Source organism: Mustela erminea, chromosome 6 (genome assembly GCF_009829155.1).
Source record: "Mustela erminea isolate mMusErm1 chromosome 6, mMusErm1.Pri, whole genome shotgun sequence".
Classification (NCBI taxonomy): Eukaryota; Metazoa; Chordata; class Mammalia; order Carnivora; family Mustelidae; genus Mustela; species Mustela erminea.
The window spans coordinates 123515405-123541807 of NC_045619.1; the positions used below are offsets into that span (position 1 = coordinate 123515405).

Consider the following 26403-nt stretch of genomic DNA (forward strand, 5'->3'; position numbering starts at 1 on the left):
CAACTATCATATGGTTTCACTTATTTGTGGAGCATAACAAATAGCATGGAGGACATGGGGACTTAGAGTGGAGAAGGGAGTTGGGGGAAATTGGAAGGGGAGGTGAACCATGAGAGACTATGGACTCTGAAAAACAATCTGAGGGTTTTGAAGGGACGGGGGGTGGGAGGTTGGGGTACCAGGTGGTGGGTATTATAGAGGGCACGGATTGCATGGAGCACGGGGTGTGGTGCAAAAATAATGAATACTGTTATGCTGGAAATAAAAAAAAAATTAATAAAAAAAAAAAAGAATAGAAAAATGCAAAAAAAAAAAAAAAAAAAAAAAACCCTCATGCACCATTGGTGGGAATGAAGATTGGTGTAGCCATGGCAGAAAACAATGTAGAGGTTCCTTAAAAAATTAAAAGTAGAAATACCTTATGATACAGTAATTCCATTACTGGATATTTATCTAAAGCAAATGAAAACACTAATTCAAAAAGATATATTCACTCTTCTGTTTATTGCAGCCTTATTTACATAGTCAAGATATTGAAGCAATTCAAATATCCATTTGTAGATGAATGATTATGGTGTGTGTGTAGATTTATATATATTATGTGTAAATATACACACACACCATACCCTATATATAAAGATATGGTGTGTGTGTACACACACACACACACACACACACACACACACATATATGTACAGACCCACAGTGGAATATTATTTAACCATTTGCAGCAACATGGATGGACTAGAGGGTATAATGCTAAGTGTAATAAGTCAGTCAGAGCAAGACAAATATCACGATTTCACTCATAGGTGGAATTTAAGAAACCAAACAAGCAAAAAAAAGGAAACAAACAAACTCATAAATAGAGTACAAAGTAATGACTACAGAGAGGAAGGCGTTGGGGGATGGGTGAAAAGAGGTAAGTGGGATTAAGAATACACTTAATGACTACTGAGTAATGTATAGAATTGTGAATCTTTGTATTGTACACCTGAAACTAATATAACTGTATGTTCATTATATTTCAATTAAAAAGTATGAATTGCTTTGAAAATTCTATGCTAATTCCTAAACTCCCTTTAGATAAAACCATTATGCCTTCAGTTACTATAGCCAGAATTTACTAAGCACAAACTATGGATTAGGAGCTATGCTGGGCTTAAGAAAATGCAACCCAAACTCCTGCTTCTAAGGGGCTTGGAAACTGGAGGGGCAGACAGAGCTGTAATGCAGCTCCTCTATGAGGTGGTAAACATTTAACATAGGAATAGAAGGGTTCTTCTGGTGGCATGAAACATAGCATACCCACCTGGGGCATGGCTGGCAAAGAAAAGGCAAAACAAGGGGAGAGGAGAACAGTTTCCTGGAGTCTTGAGTTTGAGCAGACCACCAGGAACCCAAGAAGGAATGGCCAATGTAGGTGAAGGAGGTAGCAGATGTGCACACATGGAGAAATGAACATGTGATCTCTTCATGAGCCCTTAAGGAGTAGGGCATACTGTGGTTTAGCTGCAGGTGCTTACCAGGAGAGCTGCAGAAAATGAGACTAGCAAACTAAGCTGGCACCCAAATCAAAACATTTTAGTGCATGGATTAAGATGTTGGATTTAGGCAATGGATGATTTTGAAAGCACAGTCTATTTAATTTGCTGGAAAACTGGCTGTGAGACCGAGAGCGGAGAGGTGTCTAGAAGCCTGCCTTGGACAGCTATTAAAGCCAAGAACTTACTTAAGTGTATCTGTAAAACCACTAAAAGGGATATTAGAATTTCAAAGAAATATTATAAAAATGACTTTGTTTTTATTATTTTTCCCCAGTGGGAGAGACTTCTGAGAGTTGCCCGGAAGCCACTGATTTTTTGTGCCACAACAAGAAGTGTGTTGCGTCCCACCTTGTCTGTGACTATAAGCCAGACTGCCCTGATGGGTCTGATGAAGCTCACTGTGGTAAGTGATCTGTCTGCTCTCATGCAGCCTGTTTAGCACAGATTTTACTACATTAAGAAAGTAACATATTGGCATTGATGACAGAGAGGAAATACTCTTTTCCGTGCACTAGAGGAGATTTAAAATAGTCAAAACATTTTTCCCAGCTTCTTTATCCACACATCCAAATCTCAGCCCGCTCCACTGTTTTATCCCCATACTAAACACCACAGCAAATGTTGTCCTAAAAATTTCTCAACGTGTCATTGCGTAGAACTGCAGGGGGAGGAGAGTGTCAGAATTTTAATCGCCAAAACTGACCTGTTGGTCTACATTTCTTCATTGGTTTTTATTTCCTTTTCCAGAAGATTGATTTTATAGATAAGGCTAAAAATGAGCACTTCAAATAAATACTAGTAAATGATTAATTTTATCAGTTACATTGCTCTGGGAAAACGGAACTAGATTGGCCACATTGGTTATTTTATTCAAACTTTAATTCAAGTGATTTTTAGAAGTCATGCATAAAATCAAGTATGTAGTTTTAAAATATGAGCATGTATTTAAATCCAAAGAATTTTTCTTTTTTTTTGTATTTCTTTTTGATGGGCATTCATAGGGAACCTCACTACCATATAAGCTACCTGTTGCAATTAGGGTTTGCTGCATAGCAAACTACCCTAAACTTTAGTAGCCTAAAAAAGTTTCATTTTGTACTCAATTTTGTGGATCAGTAATTCAAAAAGGAATCAGCAACGCAGGTTGTTTCTCAACCACATGGCTCCCAGCATGTATCGCTGGAACTGGAGGGTCACTTTCAAGATGGCTTCCTCCCCTCCGGGTTTGGCACATTCTTACTCTCTTTGATCTCTCTGTTTGGCTTGACATAGCATCTCGTTCTCCAGGGCTATCTAATGTGGCTTGGGCTTTCCATAACAGGACTATCACAGGACCGTCAGATATCTTGAATGGGATTGGCTTTCACCAGAGTAAATACTTTCAAGAGCAAGCATTCCAAGAGCCACAGGAAAAACAGGAAGAATTCATATGATTTAGCCTCGGAAATTCTAGAAGGTCACTCTTGGATCTTTCTAGTGGTCATGCAAATTAAAATATCTAGCTTCAATTCAAACAGAGAAAGTGGGGGTAGATTGTACCTTCGGGACAATTTCATGCATGTACAGGAAAGGAGTATCATAGAAGTCATGTTCAAATTTTTCTTTTTAACTCAATATCCTTTTTATTCCTCAAGATCTTATAGTAATGATGCTTCTGAAGTGTTCATTTTATCTTCTTTTGTGTTTATTAGTTTCATTAAATTGTGGTGAAATGTGAATAACATAAAATTTACCGTTTTAACCATTTCTAACTGTATAGTTCAGTGGCATTAAGTGCTTTGGCATTATTGTCCAGATATCACCACCCTTCATCTCCAGAACATTTTTCATCTGGAAAAACTGAAACCCTATACCCATTAAACAATTAATGCTCCAATTTCCCTCCCCCAGCCCCTGAAAGCCACCATTTGATTCTCTGTTTCTATGCATTTGACAATCTGGCTATCTAACACCAGTATTTGGAACCATATAGTATTTTTCTTGCTGTGATGGACTTAATTCACTTATCATAAATTTCTCAACATTAATGCTATATTTTAATTTGAAATCAAAGTGTCAAAGGGAGTGAAAAATCACTGGCACTTCCTAAAACTGTACTACCAATGCCACAGTATTATAATCTTAATTTTATAAACTATTATATATTACCTTTATAATACATGCATTCTCAAATGAAATTCATAATATATTGAAAGATACTTCCTACTGTTCTTTTTTTTATAAGCTTCTATTTAGGTTTAACTTAGTGTTTTTTTTTCCCTAGTGTTCTTTCTAGCTTTTTTAAAGTACTCCCCAAAATACATTTTTTGATACTGACTATAGAGAACCGATTCCAGTGAAGCTCAAAAAAAAGCTCCAAAACGTTTGTAAAAATCGCTATTTTCCTCACCAGACATAACAAGTAGAGAGTATTTAAAAAATCATCAGCATATAGTACCATTATAGTATATATGTATCCTATACACATATAGTATCATTAGTTTTTGGTGTAGTGGTCAACGATTCATTGGTTGCATATGAAAATAAGTAATATCCAATCAAAAGTCAAAGAAAAAATCACCAGCAAAAGAAAATGAATTTTCTAAAAGAAAAATAATTTGAACAAGGTGACATTGACATACCTAATCCAGGGATGGGAAGGAGAGCTGTCCTGTGCACAAAGAAAAATAGTTACAGGCAGTAAATGTTCCTCCTCTCACTTCCAGATGCACATGTATTGAAAATATTTATATACAAATTATATTCTTCCATTTACTCCTATTATTAGTATGGGCTGGGAAAAGCTTTCTAAGTGTTGAATATATAAAAATGAGTAAGACATTGTCTTAGATTTCAGAAACTCACTTTCTCCTAGGTGGGGGATACAAGGGGATATATCAAAATACGGTGTTCTCTGCTTTTTGAAAAAGTTGGTTATAAAAGAATTCTGATTACTTTTGAGATGTAACACGCACTATTCATAATAAGGTTATCACAGCACATTTGGACAGTACAGATGAAGGCAAGCATGTGTGTGCGCACGCACGTGTGTGCACGTGCCCGTGAAACGTAAATAGCGGCTTGTACAACCCAAATAGTTACTATTTTGGTTTTTCAAATGTGAATGTTGCTTTTTGTCGTCCCCCACCCCCCACCCTTGGCTTCACTCATTTTTCCTCTCAGACTGCTTTATATGATTTTATTTTTCCCACAGCTACTTGACGTATTGATGTAAAAATACACAGAGGCAGTTTTGATTTTCAGAACCTGAGTCAGTTGCATGCTCATATTTGTTCGTGTTGCCTTCAGCATTGGTGGACAACCGCATGCAGAATTTGATTTTATTAAAAATAAAACAATATGTTGACAAATAAAATGGTCATTTTCCTTAAGACCTTTGACAGACTTTGTTCACATCCAAAAGGAGCACTCCACGGCGCATGTGGGTATACACAGGTGACTTATTGATTCTGCAAAGTGACTTGATCAGTATTTTTTTTAAAGATTTTATTTATTTATTTGAGAGAGAATGAGTGAGAGAGAGCATGAGAGAGATGGTCAGAGAGAGAAGCTGACTCCCAAAGGAGATAGGAGCCCGATGCGCGACTCTATCCTGGAAGTCTGGGATCACGACCTGAGCCAAAGGTCAACCAACTGAGCTACCCAGGCGCCCCTATCAGTATTTTATGTTGAAAGTCTTTTGGATACATTGGAGACATCAGGGTTAGATTCCTGCAATCAGATAATCTGTTGTGGATGATGAAATAAATTACAAAATTTTCAAAATGGCCTTTGGAGAAAAATAAGGAAAAAATGGACGTTTGGTTTATTAAACTGAAGTCTTCATTTTGATGTTGGCCCTCTCATGTTCAGCAACTATTTAAATTCTCAGAGACTTGTTTCCTCATCTTTATCTTAGCTAGAATCCCATCCGTTCTATAGAGTACTTTGAGAATTAAATGATACAAAGAATGTATTTGTTCAGTCTTCTAGGATTGATAATGTCAGCCTCTTCCATTCATTATTTTTATACTCTCTTGAAATTTGTCAGTCAAAGTGGATGTATTATATATACCTTATATACTTACCAGAAAATAAACTCAGCAATTCCTCAAAAGTAAATTTTTACTGTAGGTTTTAAACAAAGGTAAATTTTTATTTTGTATCTCTAACTCCTGTTAGAAAAATTCCTGGTTTGGAATAAATGAAATCGATTCTTTTTAAAAGAAACCATAAAGTCCCAAAATGCGCTCTTTTTTTTACTTGGAAGAAAATTATTACCTAATGCCTGTATTAATTGCTTTGTACTCTAGGCTAGGGATGTGCAGGGTGTATGTAGATGGGTGCATACTCTGCTGCCTTTTACAGCAGCTACAAACATGATTATCCAGTCAGAGCCTTCTTTCCCACTGAACCCAAAGTCTTCCAAATCCTTCTCAATGCAGCACTCTATGAAGCCATTTCATGCTGAGGAGAAAGTATTAAATATCCCTGTATTATGTATCGTGGTATAGCTCAATAGGGCAAATATGTGAATGTGATGAATTAAAAATAATTATGAAGCCAGCTCTTAAAAATATATAAGTAAGTTGATCAATTTTACACTGACCATACCACTGTATGGCTGGAATACCATACTACTGGGAAAATGCCATTTGTTGAGACGGTGGTAGTAAATACTTTAAGTCTGTTCGAGGAATCATGACAAAGATCACAATTTAGAAAATACTTTATCAAGAGCAATAACCATTTTGAAAATACTGACCACATAGTCATTATCAAGAAATATTACGAAGTTCCTTATATCATTTATGATTTAATAGCTATATATGGAACCACTATGGGCAGTAGGAATACTGCCCACATAGTAATGTTTATAGTAATTCAATGGTAAACAGTTACAGTGACAATCCACAATAAAGAAGTAATGAGGGGCACCTGGGTGGCTCAGTGGGTTAAGCCGCTGCCTTCGGCTCAGGTCATGATCTCAGGGTCCTGGGATCCAGTCCCGCATCGGGCTCTCTGCTCAGCAGGGAGCCTGCCTCCCCCTCTCTCTGCCTGCTTCTCTGCCTATTTGTGATCTTTGTCTGTCAAATAAATAAATAAAATCTTAAAAAAAAAAGTAATGAATTTCTAAATGAATAATAATAACTATAATCACTGTTAGGTGCCATAAAACACACGTGCACAATACTCTGACGTGTTTGGAAAAGGGAAAGATAGGACGGAAGTTGAACATTCAAAGACAACTATGATCTACGAGATGGAATGAAGAAGATACGTTAGTAAATATACTTACAGTAGGAACTTCAACATCAGCCAGCCTAGCATCATGGTAATTCCTGTTAGTTGCCTGGCCCTCCTTTGTGTTTCTTAAAAACAGAACTCCCAATTTTATTTGTGCTGGCATTGTGACCAGCGACAAATACCATCTTCTCCAGACTTCCTTGTAGCCACCGGAGGCCAATGACGTATACATGGGAATTTGGGGAAGGTATCTCTTTAGAAGGAAAAACACCAGCCTAGAGGAAAAGTCTCTTCTCTTTTCCTCTTCCACTTCTTTCAGTGCCTTGAACACATGTGATTCTAGGGAGTACCACAGTCCCTTTGCAACCATGAATGAGCAGGAGGATGAGAAGGTGACAGGAATAACAGATGGAAAATATGTGCTTCACAACCACACAGCTGAACCACAATACCAACCCTAAACAGACAACTTCCTCGCCTCTTTTTAACTGAGATGAATTAATTCCTGTCTGTTTCAGCTTCTACTACTTGGGTTTTCAGTTGCTTGGAACCAACCGATGTTTAATTAATACAGTGAGGAAGCTGTATTATCTCCTGTAGCAAGAGGTCAAAAGCAAGAATCCTAGAGTTGGTTGATTTTAGCAATTTCTGTTATCAAAACATTAGAACTACATGGACTCCTTCCTTCTTTATCCAGGGCTATTTTCATGTAAATGACTTTGTAATAAAGTTAGTTACCCTACCCATATAATCTCTTCGGTCCCCAGGATCATATCTTTACAGTGATAGCCTGAGAAAGAATAAACGGATTTTCTTTCTTTTGATTTGTTTTTAAGAAAAAGGCAATCTTTTCCTAGGTGCCTTTTCCACAGTAAGGCTCAATGTCTAGATTGTATCCCAGGACTAAGGCTAAACTAATCAAGATGAGGAAAGAGAAAACATTGCCCATCATGATTGCTTAGATAACCTTTAAGTCATGTCTGGCTATCTGAATGAAAGAGGGTGGATTGTCAAATAAAATAGCACTTCTGTCCTCTACAAGAGAGAGAAGGAATGACAGATAAATGAACCCCCCAAAACTAAGGAAAACATTCAAAAAATAGAGGAAAGTAATCTTAAACATAAAATTTGAAAAAAAAAATCGGTTTTTATTTAAGAGATAATTTTCTGAAAAATTTAGTTGACACAGAGGTCATTTTAAGATTCAGTTTCAAAACGTTTTGCATCAAAGTAAAGGTTATTGTATGCAAGGTAAGGGGTTTAGGAGAGTATATTCAAATAGTATGAAAAACCTGATATTTTGAGCCATGGAAATAACACAAGAGCGTTCTTAAAGAAGATTAATGTGGTTTGGGTTTGTAAAGTTGATCAATGAAGGCTACACTGAAAAAAAAAAATAGGCTCTTAAATAAATCAGGGGCTTGGACCAATGGAACTGGGACAGAGGTTATAAACTTCAGGGGAAGGAGAGAATTAAGTTTTCAAATAGAGAACCGACAAAGTGTTGGTGATAGACTGAATATGGAAATGAGGAATGTAGAACCAAAGATAACTTCAAAGGTAGAATCTTTTCTTTTTTTTAAGATTTTATTTATTTTATTTGATAGCGATCACAAGTAGGCAGAGAGGCAGGCAGAGAGAGAGGAGGAAGCAGGCCCCCTGCTGAGCAGAGAGCCTGATGCGGGGCTTGATTTCAGACCCTGGGATCATGACCTGAGCCGGAGGCAGAGGCTTTAACCCACTGAGCCACCCAGGAGCCCCAAAGGTAGAATCTTTAAGAAAAGAGAAGATTCATGCTCTGAACTTAATCAGTAATCTCTGAGAAGAACTCATTTGGAGAGGTGAATGATGAGTTCATGTTAGGCTTTTTGATTTTGAGACAACAGTTGTATGTTCCAAGTGGAATATTCAACAAACGTTTGAAGGTATACACCTGCATTCCATCCTGGCTGTAGATCTGTAGGTCATCTGCATTAAAGTGTGAAGGGCTGTGGGAAAGGTTGAGTGAAAGGTATACAGAGCAAGAAATTTAAGGATATAAAATTAAATCAAGAGGGACACCCTGGTTATGTTTACAAGTTATAAGAAAGGAATTGGTAGAAAATGTGAGATTGAAGGACCTGGAAAAGTTCTCTAACTAAAATAAATGGAGCCATAGAATGCTAATAGCTATAGAATGCTTGATAAGGTGTTGAAATCTTAAGCTGAGATTAGCCCTACAAAAGGGAAAGGAAAAAGTGACATAATTTTGAGGTAGAGAGAATGAAATAGAATTTATCGTGATTGTATTGGTATCTTTAGAGTCATACATAAAGTCATATGTTAGATAAGGTGGAACAGAAGGTTCAAGGGTGGTTACAGAGAATCAAAAAAGATAGAGAACAATGATTTTATAGGTTCTGTGTGTTAGGGAGTCAGTTACATGGAAATACAATAGTGCAGAACCTGTATATGACATCTTTCTAAAGAACACACAATGGCCATTTTGTATTTATACTGGAAGATTCTGCATGTTTGCCCTTATGTTAGCTAAACACCTGGAGAACTAGATTTCTTACTTTCAGCTGTACTGATAGCACATTATAAACCTGTTTATATCATGATACTGGAATGATAAACCTAAGGGGGGGATATAGAGAGCCCATAAATAAGCATCTAAAATTAAATGCATTTTATACCATGTCAAATTAAAGAAATGTACATAATTAAAAATGATTCTAGATTTTAAGGATAAGATGCAGTCATGCCTGAGTAGTGAAATACTGATATTTAAAGAGAATATCGTCAGGAATCCAGAACATTTTCTGTACAATTTTTTTAAACTTTGTTTTTGATATGTTTGTCATCCATTTTAACAGCATGTTTTTCTCCTGATGCAGTTTCTTTATGCTAGTATTAGTTTTACATTAAGAAGAAGTTATGAACGGGAAACCATCTGGAGAAGAAATATTAAAAGCAACATAAATGTCATCTCTCTAAAAAGGAAGGAAAAGTCAATAACAATCTCAATTCATTCACAGTGGTTAAATCACGCAATCATTCTGTCTGTACAACACACTTTTACAGTGAATGCTCAAAGATAATAACTGCTGTGTGAAAAAAATTAAAAACGAAAGCAGATATCAATTGTATTATGATGGTACTTTTCACAGATGACTAAGTAGTAGACATTCAGCTATTATCTGGTAATTTGTCTCATTATGAATAACTTAATTTTTAATGAGTTATCAATCAACCCTTAGAAGAGAACTTTTTTCAATATTGAGTGACTAGCCCTGAAATGTTATATGTGGTTGGTTAGTATGATATCCTGAGAGAATGTGTGTCCTCTACAGTTTACTACTTCTCCAAAGACACCTTTTTTTAGCTAATGACTTTGCCCCTCTAATCGTCTGTGCTCTTCAAACACCAGAGTGAACACAGGGACTGAACTGAACTTTGAGACAATTGAAGCTATTGATTTAGTCGATCTGACTTACCTGGATTATCATAATATTATGTTCATTGCTTATGTGTAGACACAGTTTTATCTATCATCTATAATATTATTAGTCAATCCATACAATGCTTTCATGGATAAATGACAGTGTTCATGCACTGCCTCTAGAATTTCTGATTAAAAAAAAAAAAAAGCTACCATGTACATTGTACAATTAAAATCACCAATGAATGCCAATGTCCTAGTTCTTTAAATTGATTAATAAGTAAAATAGGCAGGCACTAATTCTAAATCATCACAAATGTAGTATAATACCAAGTGTAGTGTAAATTTCCAGAACATTCTATTAATATCTTCCTTTCCTTAGGCCATTATACAAGCACACCAGGAAGTTGCAATTTTGAAATAACTTCAGGAAACTGGACAACAGCCTGCAGTCTTACTCAGGACTCTGAAGATGACTTGGACTGGGTCATTGGCACCAGAATTCCTGCTGAAACATTGAGCCCAGACTTGGATCACACCCCAGGTAAGTCTAACAGAGATCCCCAGGCCAAGTAATGCACCCCTGGAAATCTGCCCTCACCATTTGAGTGAATATCAGACGACATTCCTTGTGTGTGTGTGGGGGGGGCAGAGCTCTGTAGTCTTCATGAAAAGAGAGTGAGTCCTTTGTAACCTCTGAATTATTGACTAGACCCAGAACTGACATTGCTACAGCAAGGAAATCCATGACTCCTGTTTTAAGAGACTCACAGGTTTTATCTTCTCAAAAAGTAAGGGACATTCAGATGAATGCCTGCCGTAGGCAGAAGTTAACAATGGGAGGAGTTCTCTTGTGGCCCCAGTAGCCAGCAGCTGGCCACCAGTGTTGTTCCAGTCCCTCTGATGTGTAGGGGCTGAGACATAAAAGGTAAGTGGTGACGGAAGGAATGGACATCAACAAACTCTTGACAGGGTTTGCCTTCTTCCTTGTTATTTGAGGTTAAAGGAATCCTTAATGGTCTGCCAGGTTAATAGGATCAGAGCAGAGGGCGCCTGGGTGGCTCAGTGGGTTAAGCCGCTGCCTTCGGTTCAGGTCATGATCTCAGGGTCCTGGGATCGAGGCCCGCATCGGGCTCTCTGCTCAGCAGGGAGCCTGCTTCCCTCTCTCTCTCTCTGCCTACCTCTCCATCTACTTGTGATTTCTCTCTGTCAAATAAATAAATAAAATCTTAAAAAAAAAAAAAATAGGATCAGAGCAGAAGTAAGCTTATATTCTCATTTACTTTTACCCAGAAGTCTTGCCTACTCTGTATGCCCCCCACCTTGGAATCTAACTTTTGTTAGGGATAAAAAAATAATCATTTTAGAGACAACTATTCTTAGGGATAAAATTTGTCTACATTTTCTTAGGGATAAAATCTAGCTTTTCTTAGGGATTAAAAAAAAAAAACTGAGGTATTTGTGATGGTTACTTTTACATGTCAGCTTGGGGGGGGGGTGGTCTTTGGATGAGGTTAGAGTTTAAATCAGTGAATGTTGAGAAGATTACCCTCCATAATGTGGGAAAGGGGTGTGGGGCTCATCCAATCAGTTGAAAGCCTAAATGGAACAAAAAAGGACTGGCCTCCCTGAGCAAGAAGTAATTAATTCCCCTCAGGGCTGCATGCAGATGTCATGGGTCCAGTTGACTTTCCTGGTCTTCAGCCCGCCGGCCCACACTGTGGGGGCGGGCTGAAGACCGGGGGCTTGCCAGCCTCTGTGATCACATGAGCCAATTCCGTATGGTAAATGTCTTTCTGGATTCATATACATTTTATTGGTTCTGCTTCTCTGGAGAACTCTAATACACTATCACTCAAAACAATTGAAGCATAGGCACAATGATAAAGGACAAGATTATAATGGAATTAATTAAAATGATGCTTTAAAGGAAAAATATGCAAGATTGTCTCAGCCATTCTATGACTAGCAAAAAGAGAAGAATACTTGTATTATTTATATATTCAGGCAGATTGAAAACTTTATGACGTTCCATTACAGCCTACAAGTTCATTTTTGCTTGACATTTGGCCCGGATTTCAATTCCAAATTGAATATTCTTACTCCATTTGACCTGCCAGATTGTATTTCCTCTTCCTCACCAAGTCTGGTTTTTGGGTGTTTTGTTTGTTTAGTTTTTTTAAAGCATGAAGTTAGTGTACACTAGATTATAAGTTAATGGAACAGGATAGGCCATCAGGACACTGAGGTTGGTAATTAGGATTTAATACAAAACAGAGACCAGTTCAGTGGGGAAAAAGATAGCCTTTTTCAGTATGGAGTTGGCATATCTGGGTACATAGCTAAAAGAAAATGACTTTTTTTGTGTATTTTACTTTTCTGTGTTTTATAGACAGAAATATATTTGGATGAATTAAAGACTTAAATGCAACAAGTAAAAACAATAAAACTCTTGCAAGAAAACAGAGGGTGAATCATGGGTAATGTAAAGACAGAATCTCACTTCCAAAAGACCAGAAGCCACAAAAGAAAAGATGATGGTGAAAAATTATAGCTGTAGGGGCGCCTGGGTGGCTCAGTGGGTTAAAGCCTCTGTCTTCCACTCAGGTCATGATCCCAGGGTCCTGGGATCAAGCCCCACGTTGGGCTCTCTCCTCCATGGGGAGCCTGCTTCCTCCTCTCTCTCTCTGCCTGCCTATTTGCCTACTTGTGATTGCTGTCAAATAAATAAATAAATAAAATGTTTAAAAAAAATTATAGCTGTGGCCTAAAAATTTAATAAACAAAATCAACAGGAAAACAATAGGCTAGAAAAATTTTTGTGTGTCAATTACAAGTTGGATACATATAGATAACTCTTATAGACTTAATGGAGATGAAAATTTTAACAACTAGAAAAGATGTGTATAACTCATTCACAGGTGATTGCATTCAAATAATCAACAAAAATATCAAATGATGCTCAAGTCCTCAAGTTGTCAGAAAAATACAAATCAAAATAAAAAGAAGGGGAAAGGTTTTTAAAAACTACCATTGGATGGCAGAGAAATGGAGAAACAGGTGGCCAGAGAAGGATACTCATGCTTCTCTGGGAAATTTTCCATTCTGGAAAGCATTCTGACCATATAGAAATAAAAAGATCACCACATAAGCACATGTATATAAGGATATTTGCCTCAACATTGTTTGTCGTTGAAAATAATCAGAAATAAAATGAATGTCCCTCATTCATACCATCATTTATTTGTTCCCTCATTCATTCAAGAATTGGCCTATTGAATGCTAGGTACTGTTCTAGGTGCTGGGGATACGTTAGTGAGGAAAACTCAGCTGCCCCAGTGCAGTCCACATTCTAGAAGGAGGGAAAAGCTAACTGATTCAACATGGTAAGGGAATAAAGTATGGGGTCCGTTAGAAGTTGAGTGGAGTAAGAAGTAGGATTGAGAAGGCATGTGGACGGTTGTGTGTGTTACAGCTGGGGAAGGATCACAGTTTCTAGGCTGGTCAGTTAGGCTGTGGTGGGAAAATGCCATTCAAAAAAGACTTGAAGGACATGACTAGTGAGCCATTTGGATTCCTGAGTCAAGAGTATTGTGGTCAGAGGAACAGCCAGTGCCAAATGCCCTGAGATCCGAGTATGCCCGGGGTGTGTGTCCCAGGCCACAGGTGATGTTTTAGGTGACCTAATGAGTTACGGTGGTACGTCCTGTGCACTGTATGATATTTGCTGGTCTTCCTGGCCTCTAGTCACTAGATACCAATAGCATTCATCTCCCTGCTAAAAAGGTTTTTAAAAATTGCCAGCTTGCCCTTGGGGGACAATGTCTCCCCTTTTTGGGAACCTGAAGGGACAGCCTGGAGGCCTGTGTAACTTTTTAAATCCACAGCATACAGTATCATGCCGCCACAAAAAAAGAGAGATTCTGGCACTATGCAGTTGATTTGTAGGGATTTCCAAAACATATTTTTAAAGATATTATTTATTTATTTGAGAGAGAGCAAGCACAAGCAGGGAAAGCTGCAGAGGGAGAGGGAGAAGCAGGCTCCCCACAGAGCAAGAAGCCTGATGTGGGACTCGATCCCAGGACGCCCGATCATGACCTGAGTCAAGGCAGACTTTAACCAACTGAGCCAGCCAGACATTCCCAGAACACATTATTAAAGGCTAAAGCAATACACAAAATGATTCTGTAGCATCTGTGGTCCAATTTTTTGTAGGACAGATAATAACAAATGCCCCCTTATTCAGGAACATATATAGTTCCACATAGTATGTCTGTGAATAACTGTGTGAGCGTGGAGAGGAAGATAAAAAAGGATATACGAGTTTATTAACCCAGAGCCCTTGGATGAATGATAGGGCTGGAGTAGACAACAGGGAGAATAAATCTAAAAACAAAAAGGAAAATAAATAAAAACAAGAATTGCACCTCAAAAGAAAATCCAAGGTACATGATGGTAGCACCTACCTTTGTTTGTGGAAACTGTGATGAGTATTTTTAAGTTTTACCATGGAAAAACCCTTAAGAATTATCTTTTTCTTCCATTAATATTGATTTCTTTCCTTAATATTTCTTTTCATCAATTTTACATTGCTACGTACTGCACCCCTTCCTAAAATTTAAATGTGTAAATAAGCAGAAAAAAGAAAAAAAAATAAAACTTCTCTGGTAATCACAATAAAGTGATAGATTCACCTATAATCTTTCTATTTGTATAACTTGCCAGTCTTTCTGGATGTATACATTTTCATATAAAAATAGGTTTCTACTAGACCTAGTGATTTCATAAATATACTATGAACAAGTTTGTATGTGATAAAATTTTTTTTTAAATTTTGAACTCTTAATTTCTTTTTTTTGTTAACATATAATGTATTATTTGCCCCAGGAGTACAGGTCTGTGAATCATCAGGCTTACACACTTCACAGCACTCACCATAGCACATACCCTCCCCAATGTCCATAACCAACCATCCTCTCCCTACCCTGCTCCCCCCAGCAACCCTGTTTGTTTCATGAGATTAATTAGAGTCTCTTATGGTTTATCTCCCTCCCAATCCCATCTTGTTTCATTTTTTCCTTCCCTACCTCCCCAACCCCCCACTTTACCTCTCAAATTCCTCAAATCAGGGAGATCATATGATAATTGTCTTTGTCTGATTGACTTATTTTGCTCAGCATAATACCCTCTAGTTCCATCTGTTACAAAATATTTTTAACATGATATTCTGCTTTTTGGATATAACATAATTTATAAAAACTATCTAGTGGTAAACTCTTAAATTATTTCCTAACAATTTCACTTATAGTAAACATCACAACAGTGAAAATACGTTTAGATGAAATTTTGGGGTTTTTTTTACTTTTATGATAGTTCCTGAGGATAAATACTTTCTCTTTCTTGAGAACTTTTGAGAAATAATCCATTTTTCATTTTTGCTGCTAAGACCGCAACAGTCCCATTTAGATGTAATGTCTGTGAGGTCTCCTGATAACATCTGCAGAAATCTTTCCTTATCTTAAGACAGAATTTGGAAACCGGGGAGGACATCTGCTAGTATAATGCTTCTAAGGGTACAAAAGTTTCAGAGGCTCAGTCTAGGAAAAGATAAAAGTATAATCAGCAGACATGGGAAATGTTCTGTGCATTGCTCAAAGAGACAAACATGAATGATCAATTGATACCTTTTAATGGAACAATTAAAGACTATTAATGGCTGCTTTTATTTTCTTTTTTGAACTTTTATAACTTGTGTGAGTTCATGAAAGGCCACCTGAAAAGTTTTGAATCTGGTCATTATGCCATATTGTACACAAGTAATGTCCACAGATAAAGAAAAGTAATCATTCTGACAGAATACTTTATTATCCTCCTTGTTAATCACTACTTGAGACAGTGTATTTTTACAGAGTACTTGCTTCAAAGCAGCCCGATTAGATCATCCTTGATACACTAATGTGGCTCACTGAACTTGTGTAGGCCTCCCTGAAACAATGGGCCGCTAAATAAAGGACATTAATTAATTTTGACCCCCTGGGAAAAACAAAATTCTTCACGAGAAGGCCAACCGATTCAAGGAGGCTACAGTCTATTTCTAAACATCTCAACGTTGCTGTTAATTAAAACTGTATTTATGGATCTTTTCACTTATTGTCACCAAGATGAAGCATTAGATCCTTAAGGAGGACATTTTCAATGCTCATCACAGGCCTATTTATGAGCCTTTTTGGAGCCATTGTGGAAGCTGTGGAGGAAAACTACAGACATTAATCCACTCTCGTGTGCACATGAATAGTGTTTAGGCTTAGTATATACAGGCTTTAATGGCAAGAGTGACATTTGGGTAACACGAACTAATGAAGGTATAAAACAAAAGCTGCCGTCTCTCTCTCTCTCTCTCTCTCTTTTTTTTCCCCCTTTCTTCACAACTTTATTTTCTTTTTTGTGGTATAATTGACCATATCCACAATTAAATTCTAAAACTGGGAAAGATAAGAGTCATCTTTTTGCTGTTTTTATATTCTCTCCAGCATTGAAGACGGAAAGGCACTTGATAATACTTGTGTAGGTCTCATGTTACTTGTCTGTGTCCTTCTGTGTTTATTAACAGGAAAATATTTTGGATTAATTAATGCAACAAGCACTTCCTGAGTGCCTAGTAAATACACAGTGTGTTGGTAACTAAGGGTGTGAGTTAAGGAGATGTTTGTAAAGTAACTGGAATGAAATACGCTGCTTGATGTAAGGCACAGGAAGTTACTATTGTGCAATTGTATATTCACAACACAAGGTCAAAAAATATTCTAAAACTATCTTAGTGATACTAATGCTCTAATGTATATAGTGACAATTTAAAGTACTAGGTGTTCAACAGATAAAACTTAATTGATAACGTGGGTTGACAGAGCCATAGGCAGATGATAATGGTACTTCTTTTTGAGTAGATGGGGCAGGTGCTATTATTACTCCCACAGGTGAGGAACCAGAAAAGCTGAATGACTTGTCTAAGCCTGTATAAAGAATAACAAAGCCAGAACTGAACCCCTGGTGTATGAGCCTAACCCAAGCCCACTCCAGGACCTCCCAGGAGCAGGCTTTATCCTTAATGTGTATTCACTATTGTGTTGGATCTTATAGAGAGAGTGTGAGGTTGTAATTTAGGAGTTAACCTTAGATACTTTTGTAAATCATGAATCTCCTTCCTCTCTATCTGGGGCCACTTAACTTCTCTTTCAGTCTGGGGGATATTACCATCTCACTCTGGTCTCTAATAGAGTAGAGGGAGACCCTCATATTCATTCGCTTGGGAGGTTGGGGCTTGGCCAAGGATATGGAGTTAGAGATACGGAAGCCAGCCTTCACTCACAGTTTACCAGAATGCTCACTCTGATCTTACTCATGTACACTCATGCACTCATACACATGAGAAAGATAATAATTGTACCGTAACACATTTTTGTAAACCATCACGTTTAAAATCTGATCATTGGACCAGCAGTTTTTGAGATATTCCAGGAAGCAGGGGAGAGGCCAATGGGACCAGAATGAACGGATAAAACAGTAGAAATTCCAGCCCAGGGAAATATGGTTCACTGTAGGTCTTCCCAAGGAAGCTGTATAAATAGTCTAAAATCAAAGTAAAAATACTGGTATGGACAGGATTGTGTCTCTCTAAAATTCATACGTTGAAGCCCTAACCCTCAGTGTGACGACATTCACAGTTGGGACAGAAAGGTAATTCACGAAGTCTTAAGTGTGGGTCCTGAATCTAATGCTGATGTCCTTATAAAAAAAGGAAGGGACACCAGGGATGTGCTCACACGCAGGAAAGACCCTGTGAGGAGACAAGGAGAAGCCCCTAAGCCGAGGAGAGAAGCCTCACGAAAAAAACCCTGCCAGCACCTCTTGGACTTTCAGCACCTCTTGGACAGAAGGTGAGAAAATCACCTTCTGTTGCTTAAGGTGGTATTTTGTTATGGCAGGTTGAACCGATTTATACAAATACCAGGAAAGATTGTGAAGAACTCTTCAGAGTAACTCACTGGAAACCAGCACTCAGATCACCCAGCAGAGTTGGGAACTTGGCCCCACCCGCGCATTTCCTCCTGTGACCACAGAAGGGCTTTTTCTCACAAACTAAAATCAGAGAGCTGCCGGGTACAGACAAGCAGACATATGAGTGGGGAGAGATTATCGTGAGACAATTACAATCTAAGATAAAGGCACAGTCATGTGTGGAGTTACACTGGATCAACACTGTAAATATGCAGGGAAATAAAGATAACTCCATCCAAGAATTTAAAAAAAAAAAAGCACTAAGGGGATTTTGGGGGGTTCAGTTAGGTGAGCGTCTGACTCTTGATTTTGGCTCAGGTCATGATCTCGGGTTCAGCATGGAGTCTGCTTGAGATTCACTCTCTCCTCTCCCTCTGCCCCTGCCCTGCTTGCAACACACACACACACACACACTCTCTCTCTCTCTCTCTCTCTCTCAAATAAATAAATAAAATCCTAAAAAAAAAAAAAAATTGGAGCATTACAGTTTGCCTGCCTGCTTACTTACTTAACCAAAGAAAATGGTTCTCAGACTTGGCTGCATATTAGAATTATCTGAAGAGTTTTTTTTAAAAAAAGGCAAATTATCTGCCTCTACCCACTCAGATCCTGATTTAACTGGTTAATATTGTGGCCTGAGTATCAAGACGTTTAAGAATTCCTCAAGTGATTTTAGCACGTAGCTGAAGTTGCGAACTACGGGGAGGCCTATACCCCCAATGCACCTGTAGCACACCTACTTTTCATTCTCCCGAGGGACAAGCCTTCCAGGAAGATGGTTCTCTATAACAGCAGTGGAAATTCTTCCCAGCTGCCTACACTAAGCAATGAAAGCCTTCATTCAGAAGTTTCAATGCCTAACCAAGAGTCGGCAGGCAACCAAAGACAACCAATACCATGAAAGAGAGAAATGGGGATGTGAAAAGAGAACAGTTGCCCCTGGAGGAGATGGATGGCTCGGTGTAGCGGACGTTCGTTATATTTTCTCCGTGCTCTTTAGAAGGCTGTATTTCATACTGAGCGGTAGAAGCCCCATCCGGGTGAGCTCGCCCAGCTTCTCATGGATTTAGGATGAAAGGCGCCAATCAGATACATGCCTGCAAGACCCATTATCTACCTCTCTTTACCCCAACATGCTCTATAGGACTATAACCATTTTTATGTGCAAAATGATACTAAAATATAAGAACGTATATATAATACCTATATAGTATTCCAACAATCTTATCTATACTTAATATTAATATGTCTTAATATAAACTGTTTCTTATTGATCAAAATTTAATTACAATAAGGAAATACAGTTATTTTTCATTATAAAATGCTAGTTATGAAAAAATCCTAATCTTATAGAAATATATACTGATGTGGTTAAAGGAGATGTAATTGATATCCAGCATTACTTTCAAATTAGTGGTGTTAAGGAAGTAGGTGTTAAGACAGAGGAAACAAAATTGACCACGGTTGAACTTGTTGAAGCTAGGTCTTGGGTTGGGGGAAGTTCATTATGCTATTCTTTCTACCTTGGTAGAAGTGTGAAAGTTTCCAAAAACAAAATTGTTCCCTCAAGAGGTGAGTGTGACTTACCCAAAGTGAAAAAACTGACAATATGATGTCTAGTGTGAAATAAGAACTGAGTAATCAGAAAACACCGAGAGAATTGTCAACAGGTAGAAGTTGAAGACAACAAAAATGATAATAACAGAAATAATATCTTCGCTAGATCCTCCAAGGACACTGATATATCAAAGGATTTAATTTATAAATCTGCCTTTTATCTAATCATTTAATAATACACTGGCATTTATTATGATACCAGTTCAGAAGAGATTTCTGTTTAAAATTGGATGCCTTCTGGATACACTAAGAGGAGTTAATTCTTAATATACCATAATAATAATAATTACATTAAAGTATGAGAAGAGTGTTAAAAAGAAATGTGATTCATGTGATGCTTCAACCATCACTTTAAAGATACACGTGAGGAAATGGAAGATAAAATTATATGCATTGGCATGGTAAAAAAATGTTTTTCCCCCATTCATTCATTTCACAAATGATGAGTTCATTTTTTGCCAGCCACTATTTTAGGTAATTAGAATACTTGTAGGTCAGATCGGAGAAGGATCTCTGCCACCTCATGGCTAATGTAACAGAAAGGGATAGAAAATCAGTGTCAAGCATTATAAATTAAAACAATGGGGGAGAAAGGAAACAGAGCAGTAAAAGAAGGATCAATCAGGAGAGGACCAGTGCGGGGTGGTGTAGGAATTATGGGGGTATGGGGAGGAAGTAAGTTAAGGAAATTTTCATGTGTAGTCACTAGAAGGAGGGAGCCTTGTGTTCCTGTTTTCAGTTTTATAAAGGACTGAATGGATGTCAGACAGTCACTCTTCTTATCCATTCACTCAAATCCAAACAAATAATTATTTTTCCAACAAAAGAAGGAGAAATTCCAGAGGGATCTAGAGAAAGGGAAGTAACAGCAGTTAAATATTTCCTAAGAGTCAGGCAATGTAAAAGGTGATATAGATGTTATCTCATTTAATCTTTAAAACATTGTGACATGGAAGATACTAAATTCTTAGAAAGGTTAAAAAATTTGATCAAGTCGTGGGTATGACTGAGCTGGAGGATTTGAATATCAGACTGTGACTCAAAAGACTTTGTTCTATAGCCTACACTGTCCCATATAATAGCCAGTAGCTACACAAACTACTGAGCCCTTGAACTGTGGCTGGTGCAAGTTGAGATGTGCTATAAGAATAAAACACACATTGGACTTGGAAGATGTAGTATAAAATATATATATATATATAAAACAATTATCATTTATTTATTTTTTATTTTTTTAAACATATAATGTATTATTAGACCCGGGGTAGAGGTCTGTGAATTGCCAGGTTTACACACTTCACAGCACTCACCATAGCACATATCCTCCCCAGTGTCCATAATCCCACCCCCCTCTCACCCCGGCCACCCTCAGTTTGTTTTGTGAGATTAAGAGTCTCTTATGGTTTGTCTCCCTCCTGATCCCATCTTGTTTCATTGATTCTTTTCCTACCCCCCAAACCCCCCACACTGCATCTCCACTTCCTCATATCAGGGAGATCATATGATATCAACAATTATTTATATATTGAAATAACACTTTGGATTCATGGGTTTGATAAAATATATTACAAAATATATACAGAATAAAATAAATTACAAAAAATTCACCCATTTCTTTTTACTCTTTGAAATGTGACTACTGAAAATACTAAGACTACATAAATGGCCCACAGTATGTTTCTGTGAGACAGCCCTATTCTGTATTACACTGCCCACACCATAGGGAAGGCTTTCCTGTCTACAAAGGGAATAAAACACTAGAATCAACTAAAGAAATACTGGAAAGTGCCCATCTCTGGATCTGTTTAAAGATGTGCAGTCTCTTGGTTATGAATTCACACACTTCCAGCTGGGACCTCCAAAGATGATCTATTCACAGGTTCCAATCTGGTTTAAGTGGAAGGTACTTAGAAAGCAAAGCAGTAACAATTATAATAATTTAATCCAATTTATTATCTTCAGAATATTTCATTATGTATATTAACAAAGTACATCCACTAAATAGTAAACACAGTCTTCTTATGATATTAGCAATTTTCATGTCCAAAAATAATGCTTTTTGGCATTATTGCTCAAATATGAGAGTATCTTCTTCCATAATTTTCAGGTCAATTATTCCATCATTTTACAAGTATCCAGGCATTATAGTTTCCCAAAAAGGAATTCACCAAACTCCTATGTATTTGTTGACTTTATTTCTCAGTAAAATAATGAACCATTAAACTTAATCCTTTCTGTCTTCTCAAAAACTTTTCTTTTTGTATTTATTCCTTTTTTCTAAGTATCCTTAAACTGCCTATTACTGTTATCATACTTTTTGCCTTTAAGCATCACAGTTTTCTTATCTTGAAAAAAAGAAATCTAACCTCAATTTCACTTCTAAGTACTATTGTTTTTTCTTATATTTCAAAGATGAGACAATACAAAAAAGTGTTTATACTCTCCACTACACTATATATACTTTCTTTGGTTCCCTGCAGTTTATCTTCTGCAAAAATATTATTTCCTCAGCAAATAATTTTTGGCCGTCCACTCTGGGTCATGGATCTAAACACTTTAGTGACTCACATTTACCAAACACACCAGCTCTCATGGGGCTTAAGTACTAGCTCCTTTGAGGACTTTATGATTTCGTAATTCTTCTTGCGTTATTCTGATTCTTCTCATGTTGCACTTGGCACTACTGCTTAATGCGCAGCTTCCTGGAAGTTCTCACCTGCAGTGGACTGTGATATGTATTTCCTAATATGCGTCTTTGATGCTTTTTCTTTTTCCTTGTAAAACCCAATTGTGAGTCTTACTCAGTATTCCTACTTTTACTATTTTAAATCTCTTCCTACACTTGTTGATTGCACAGAGTTTTCATTCTCTCAATGTTCAAAATTTGCTAATTTCTGCATGCCTCTGGTCTCTATTTCCATGTTCTAATCTCACATTATCTGTTATCAGTGGGATGATTTCCAGTGTCTGCAAGTCACGTATCCAGACTCAAGCTTACCTTCCATTCAGAAAGGATCTCCTCCTGCTGCCCCTAATATTTCTGTTATTGACATTATTGTTACTTAACACAAGTCTTTCTCAATTTCTAATTCATTGAACTCTTCATTCTCAATTTACATGTTTTTACTTGGCATTTTCACTTCTGTCATCATAAGTCACTGTTGGGCTCTTATTGCCAGTGTCAAGAAAACTCATCACCAGTGCAAATACTCTCCTAAACCAGGCCACTCTTCTCACTGACACAGGATTAATGTTTCAGGATGGGGACTATTAGTCCTGAAAATCATCAGAAGCTCTCCGTTGACTTTTAGGGTAGCATTAAGGGCTTTCTATATTCTTCCCCAAGTGACATTTCTGATTTTAATTCACCTACAAACTCTTTTTTTTTTTTTTAATTTTTTTTTTTTAAGATTTTTATTTATTTGACAGAGAGAGATCACAAGTAGGCAGAGAAGCAGGCAGACAGAGAGAGAGGAGGAAGCAGGCTCCCTGCCTAGCAGAGAGCCCGATGTGGGACTCGATCCCAGGACCCTGAGATCATGACCTGAGCTGAAGGCAGAGGCTTAACCCACTGAGCCACCCAGGCGCCCTCACCTACAAACTCTTGTGTTCTTGTTCCTCAAATGTGCTCTGGGAGTTATAAATGTCATCTTTTGGTCATATCACCGTGTTAGCGTGGCTTGTAATTTTTTTATTGATAGTGGATACAGTGTACCAGGTAAAAGGAATCAAGGTAAAGAGGTCTTCGGTGTGAACTTTTCTGTCTATTCGGTAGGAAGTAAGGTCATTTACTACTTACTGTTGGCTGGAGCTATAGGAGTCAGAAGGTTTTAATGTCTACTGGTATCCCCCTTGGCTTCTCCCTTGTCTTTTGGTTTCCCTAGTGAATTTCTTTCCTTTTTTCTTTTTAAAGATTTTATTTACTTATTTGACAGAACAAGAGAGTGTGCATACTGGCACAGGAAGGAGGGGCAGAGCGAGAGGGAGAAGGAGACTTCCCGTAGAGCAGGGGGCCTGACGCAGGGCTCCATCCCAGGACCCCGTGATCATGATCTGAACCAAAAGCAGACACCTAACTGACCGAGCCCCCAGGCACCCCTCCCTAGTGACTCAGTAAGCTCTGAGAGAGGGCGTCCTTTCCGCTGCAGCCCCCACTGGAATATAGGAGCCTGTGGATGGGGTGGGAAGGTGAAGAGGTGTTGAGTGTGAAAGTCAACGGCACTAGGAACCCTCCATAATCCTGTGATCTGTCACAATCTTTCAGTAAGCCTGTGCTCTTTTTACTGTGACCTTGACAAATACTTCTCAGTTTTCCCTCTCCCTTAGGGGATAGGAATTCTAGACCTTTTTAAGAAAAATAGGCATACTTCAAAATGGCTACTTTTCCTTTCTCCCAGAAAGAAACAGAGGGGATTTTTCTCCCGTCTTCACTGTGGGAACTTGGTAGGGCTTCTGGATATAAGACTTTGGGGATGCCCTTAAGACTTGTCCCCATGGAGTTCCCATCTCCCGAGCTTCTCCATGCTGAGCCTCCAGCAGTCTGTTCATTGCGGTTTCCCTTTTCCTCACCCAGGGCCGGCTCCATCTGTGGTTCCTGCTCCTGCGGTTTTGCTCCAGTGAATTGTGATTCTCTGTATCTGCCTTCCTGTCTCCAGTGGTTTTCCCTGTGATGTCTACTCTAATTCTCTCATAGATATAAGGAGAGTTTTTGATTTTTTTTTAGTTTGGCTTTTTTTGTTGTAAAGATGAGGCTGCCTCTAAACTTCTTACATGCTAGACTAGAAACCAGGAAGAACCTCTTAGTGATTTTTTAAGAATGAACTTTTGCCCCTCTAACCTACTTTCTTTGCCTATTACCATCTCCATTATATTCCTTAACATCTTAATATAATGATAGGTCTCTTATAAAGTCTTTTCTTAGTCATCCAGTTTAAGTCATCTTTTATTAGATGAACTAGATGGCATTTATAGTCTATGTCAATATTTGGCATTAAAGGCTCACAATAACCCCAGTGAGCTGTATATTATTATTATTATTACCACCCATCTGACAGAGGGTGGATATGAGACACCATGGGGATTCAGTGATTTTCCCAAAGTCACAAAGCTTGTAAGTACCAGTACGGTACGCTGGGTAGTCTGGCCTGTAATATGTCTTCTAAATAGTACGTACTGCTAGCTTTCATTGTCAGATTCTTTGAGATGTTTCTTGTGTTCTGATCTATAACTTGTCTTTCTCCTTAACATCCAAATGCAAGACATGGCACCTTCCTTGTAGTAGTCATCCAGTCAATAACTTGTGATTGATTGTCTTTTTTTTTACCACTAGAATCATCTTTCGATCTATTTTTTTTTTTTAATTTCCAGGAGAGTAGCACTAATTTACACCTTTGTTCTAAGCACTTTCCATGTAGTGTATCCTTTAATCTTTACCACAACCCCATGAGGTAAGGTACTGACTATAATTATCTCTTCATGCTTCTGATCCTGAGAATTTCCATAGGCTGCACAAGGTCACATACCAAATAAGTGGTTATGTCAGAATTTGAATGGAAGCCAACAGCTCAGGTACCTGCAGGCTTAACCATAGGGCCAGCCAGCCCAAGGTTTCTGCTCATTACATATTCATTAAAATAACCTGATGACACTGTTTTCTGTTTCAGTGAAAGGAAATTCTTCTGTTCTTGTTTGCTTTCCACACTCTTTCAGGTAAAATGGGTCTGAAATCTAAACAAAGTCAAAGTTCATACCATTTATCATTTAACTAAAGGATTTATGCTTTATTAGTTTTCCCTTCCTATGTGACAAGGAAACAAGTTTTCTTTTTAATCTCAATTTGGCAAATAAAATCAAGTTACACAAATGCTATTAAGCAAATGCTTGTTTCTCTAGACATCTTGACAACAACACATAAAAGAGGTTCTTCAGGGTTCTTGCATTATGAAGATTAAGAGAGTCAGAATCCTTTGTCTCCAGCTGCATTCCTGAAAAGTGCCAACAACTCCATTCATAAGGCACCTTCATGGGATTGAGGTATACTTATCCCTGAGCAAATTAAAATCTCTTAAAATAAGGTGACTATATCCCTACGATGAATAGATTGCGTTTTGGCGTGTCTCAGTGTTAAGCTTCATTTTTAGATCAGGTTAGTGATTACTGAAGGAAACAGTTCATAGCACCAAGATTTGGTAATAATAAATAGCCTTACAATGAGATAGCCTGTTTTTTCTTAATAAGTAATAATTATTCTTAAGAGGAGTAATGCCTGAAGAATAAACTGTTAGAAAAGGTAGAAATAAAGAAATGCCAAATCAATTCATTGTACAGCCTTTCAAAAAGCAAATAGAAGTGATGTAATGACAGACATTTTCATCAAATGCCATGAAAACATTTCATTTGACTTCAGAGGCGCTGGATCTGTGGTTGCCATTTTGACAACTTTAAGGAAAACTTTTGTTCTCTCTCTGAGCATGTTTACATTTCACAGTCTTTAAAACTTGCAGACAGAAAGAGAATGAGGGCATTTCAGTT

General features: G+C 37.7%; 1 protein-coding gene across 1 annotated transcript in view; it reads left to right on the plus strand.

Annotated features, from left to right (window-relative positions):
* MALRD1 (MAM and LDL receptor class A domain containing 1) overlaps positions 1 to 26403 on the plus strand; it is a 763833-nt gene that overhangs the window by 521920 nt on the left and 215510 nt on the right. Inside the window, exons 31-32 of the mRNA XM_032349560.1 lie at positions 1822 to 1950; positions 10580 to 10741. Of these exons, the coding sequence (XP_032205451.1) occupies positions 1822 to 1950; positions 10580 to 10741 (291 nt within the window). The remainder of the gene's footprint in view (positions 1 to 1821; positions 1951 to 10579; positions 10742 to 26403) is intronic.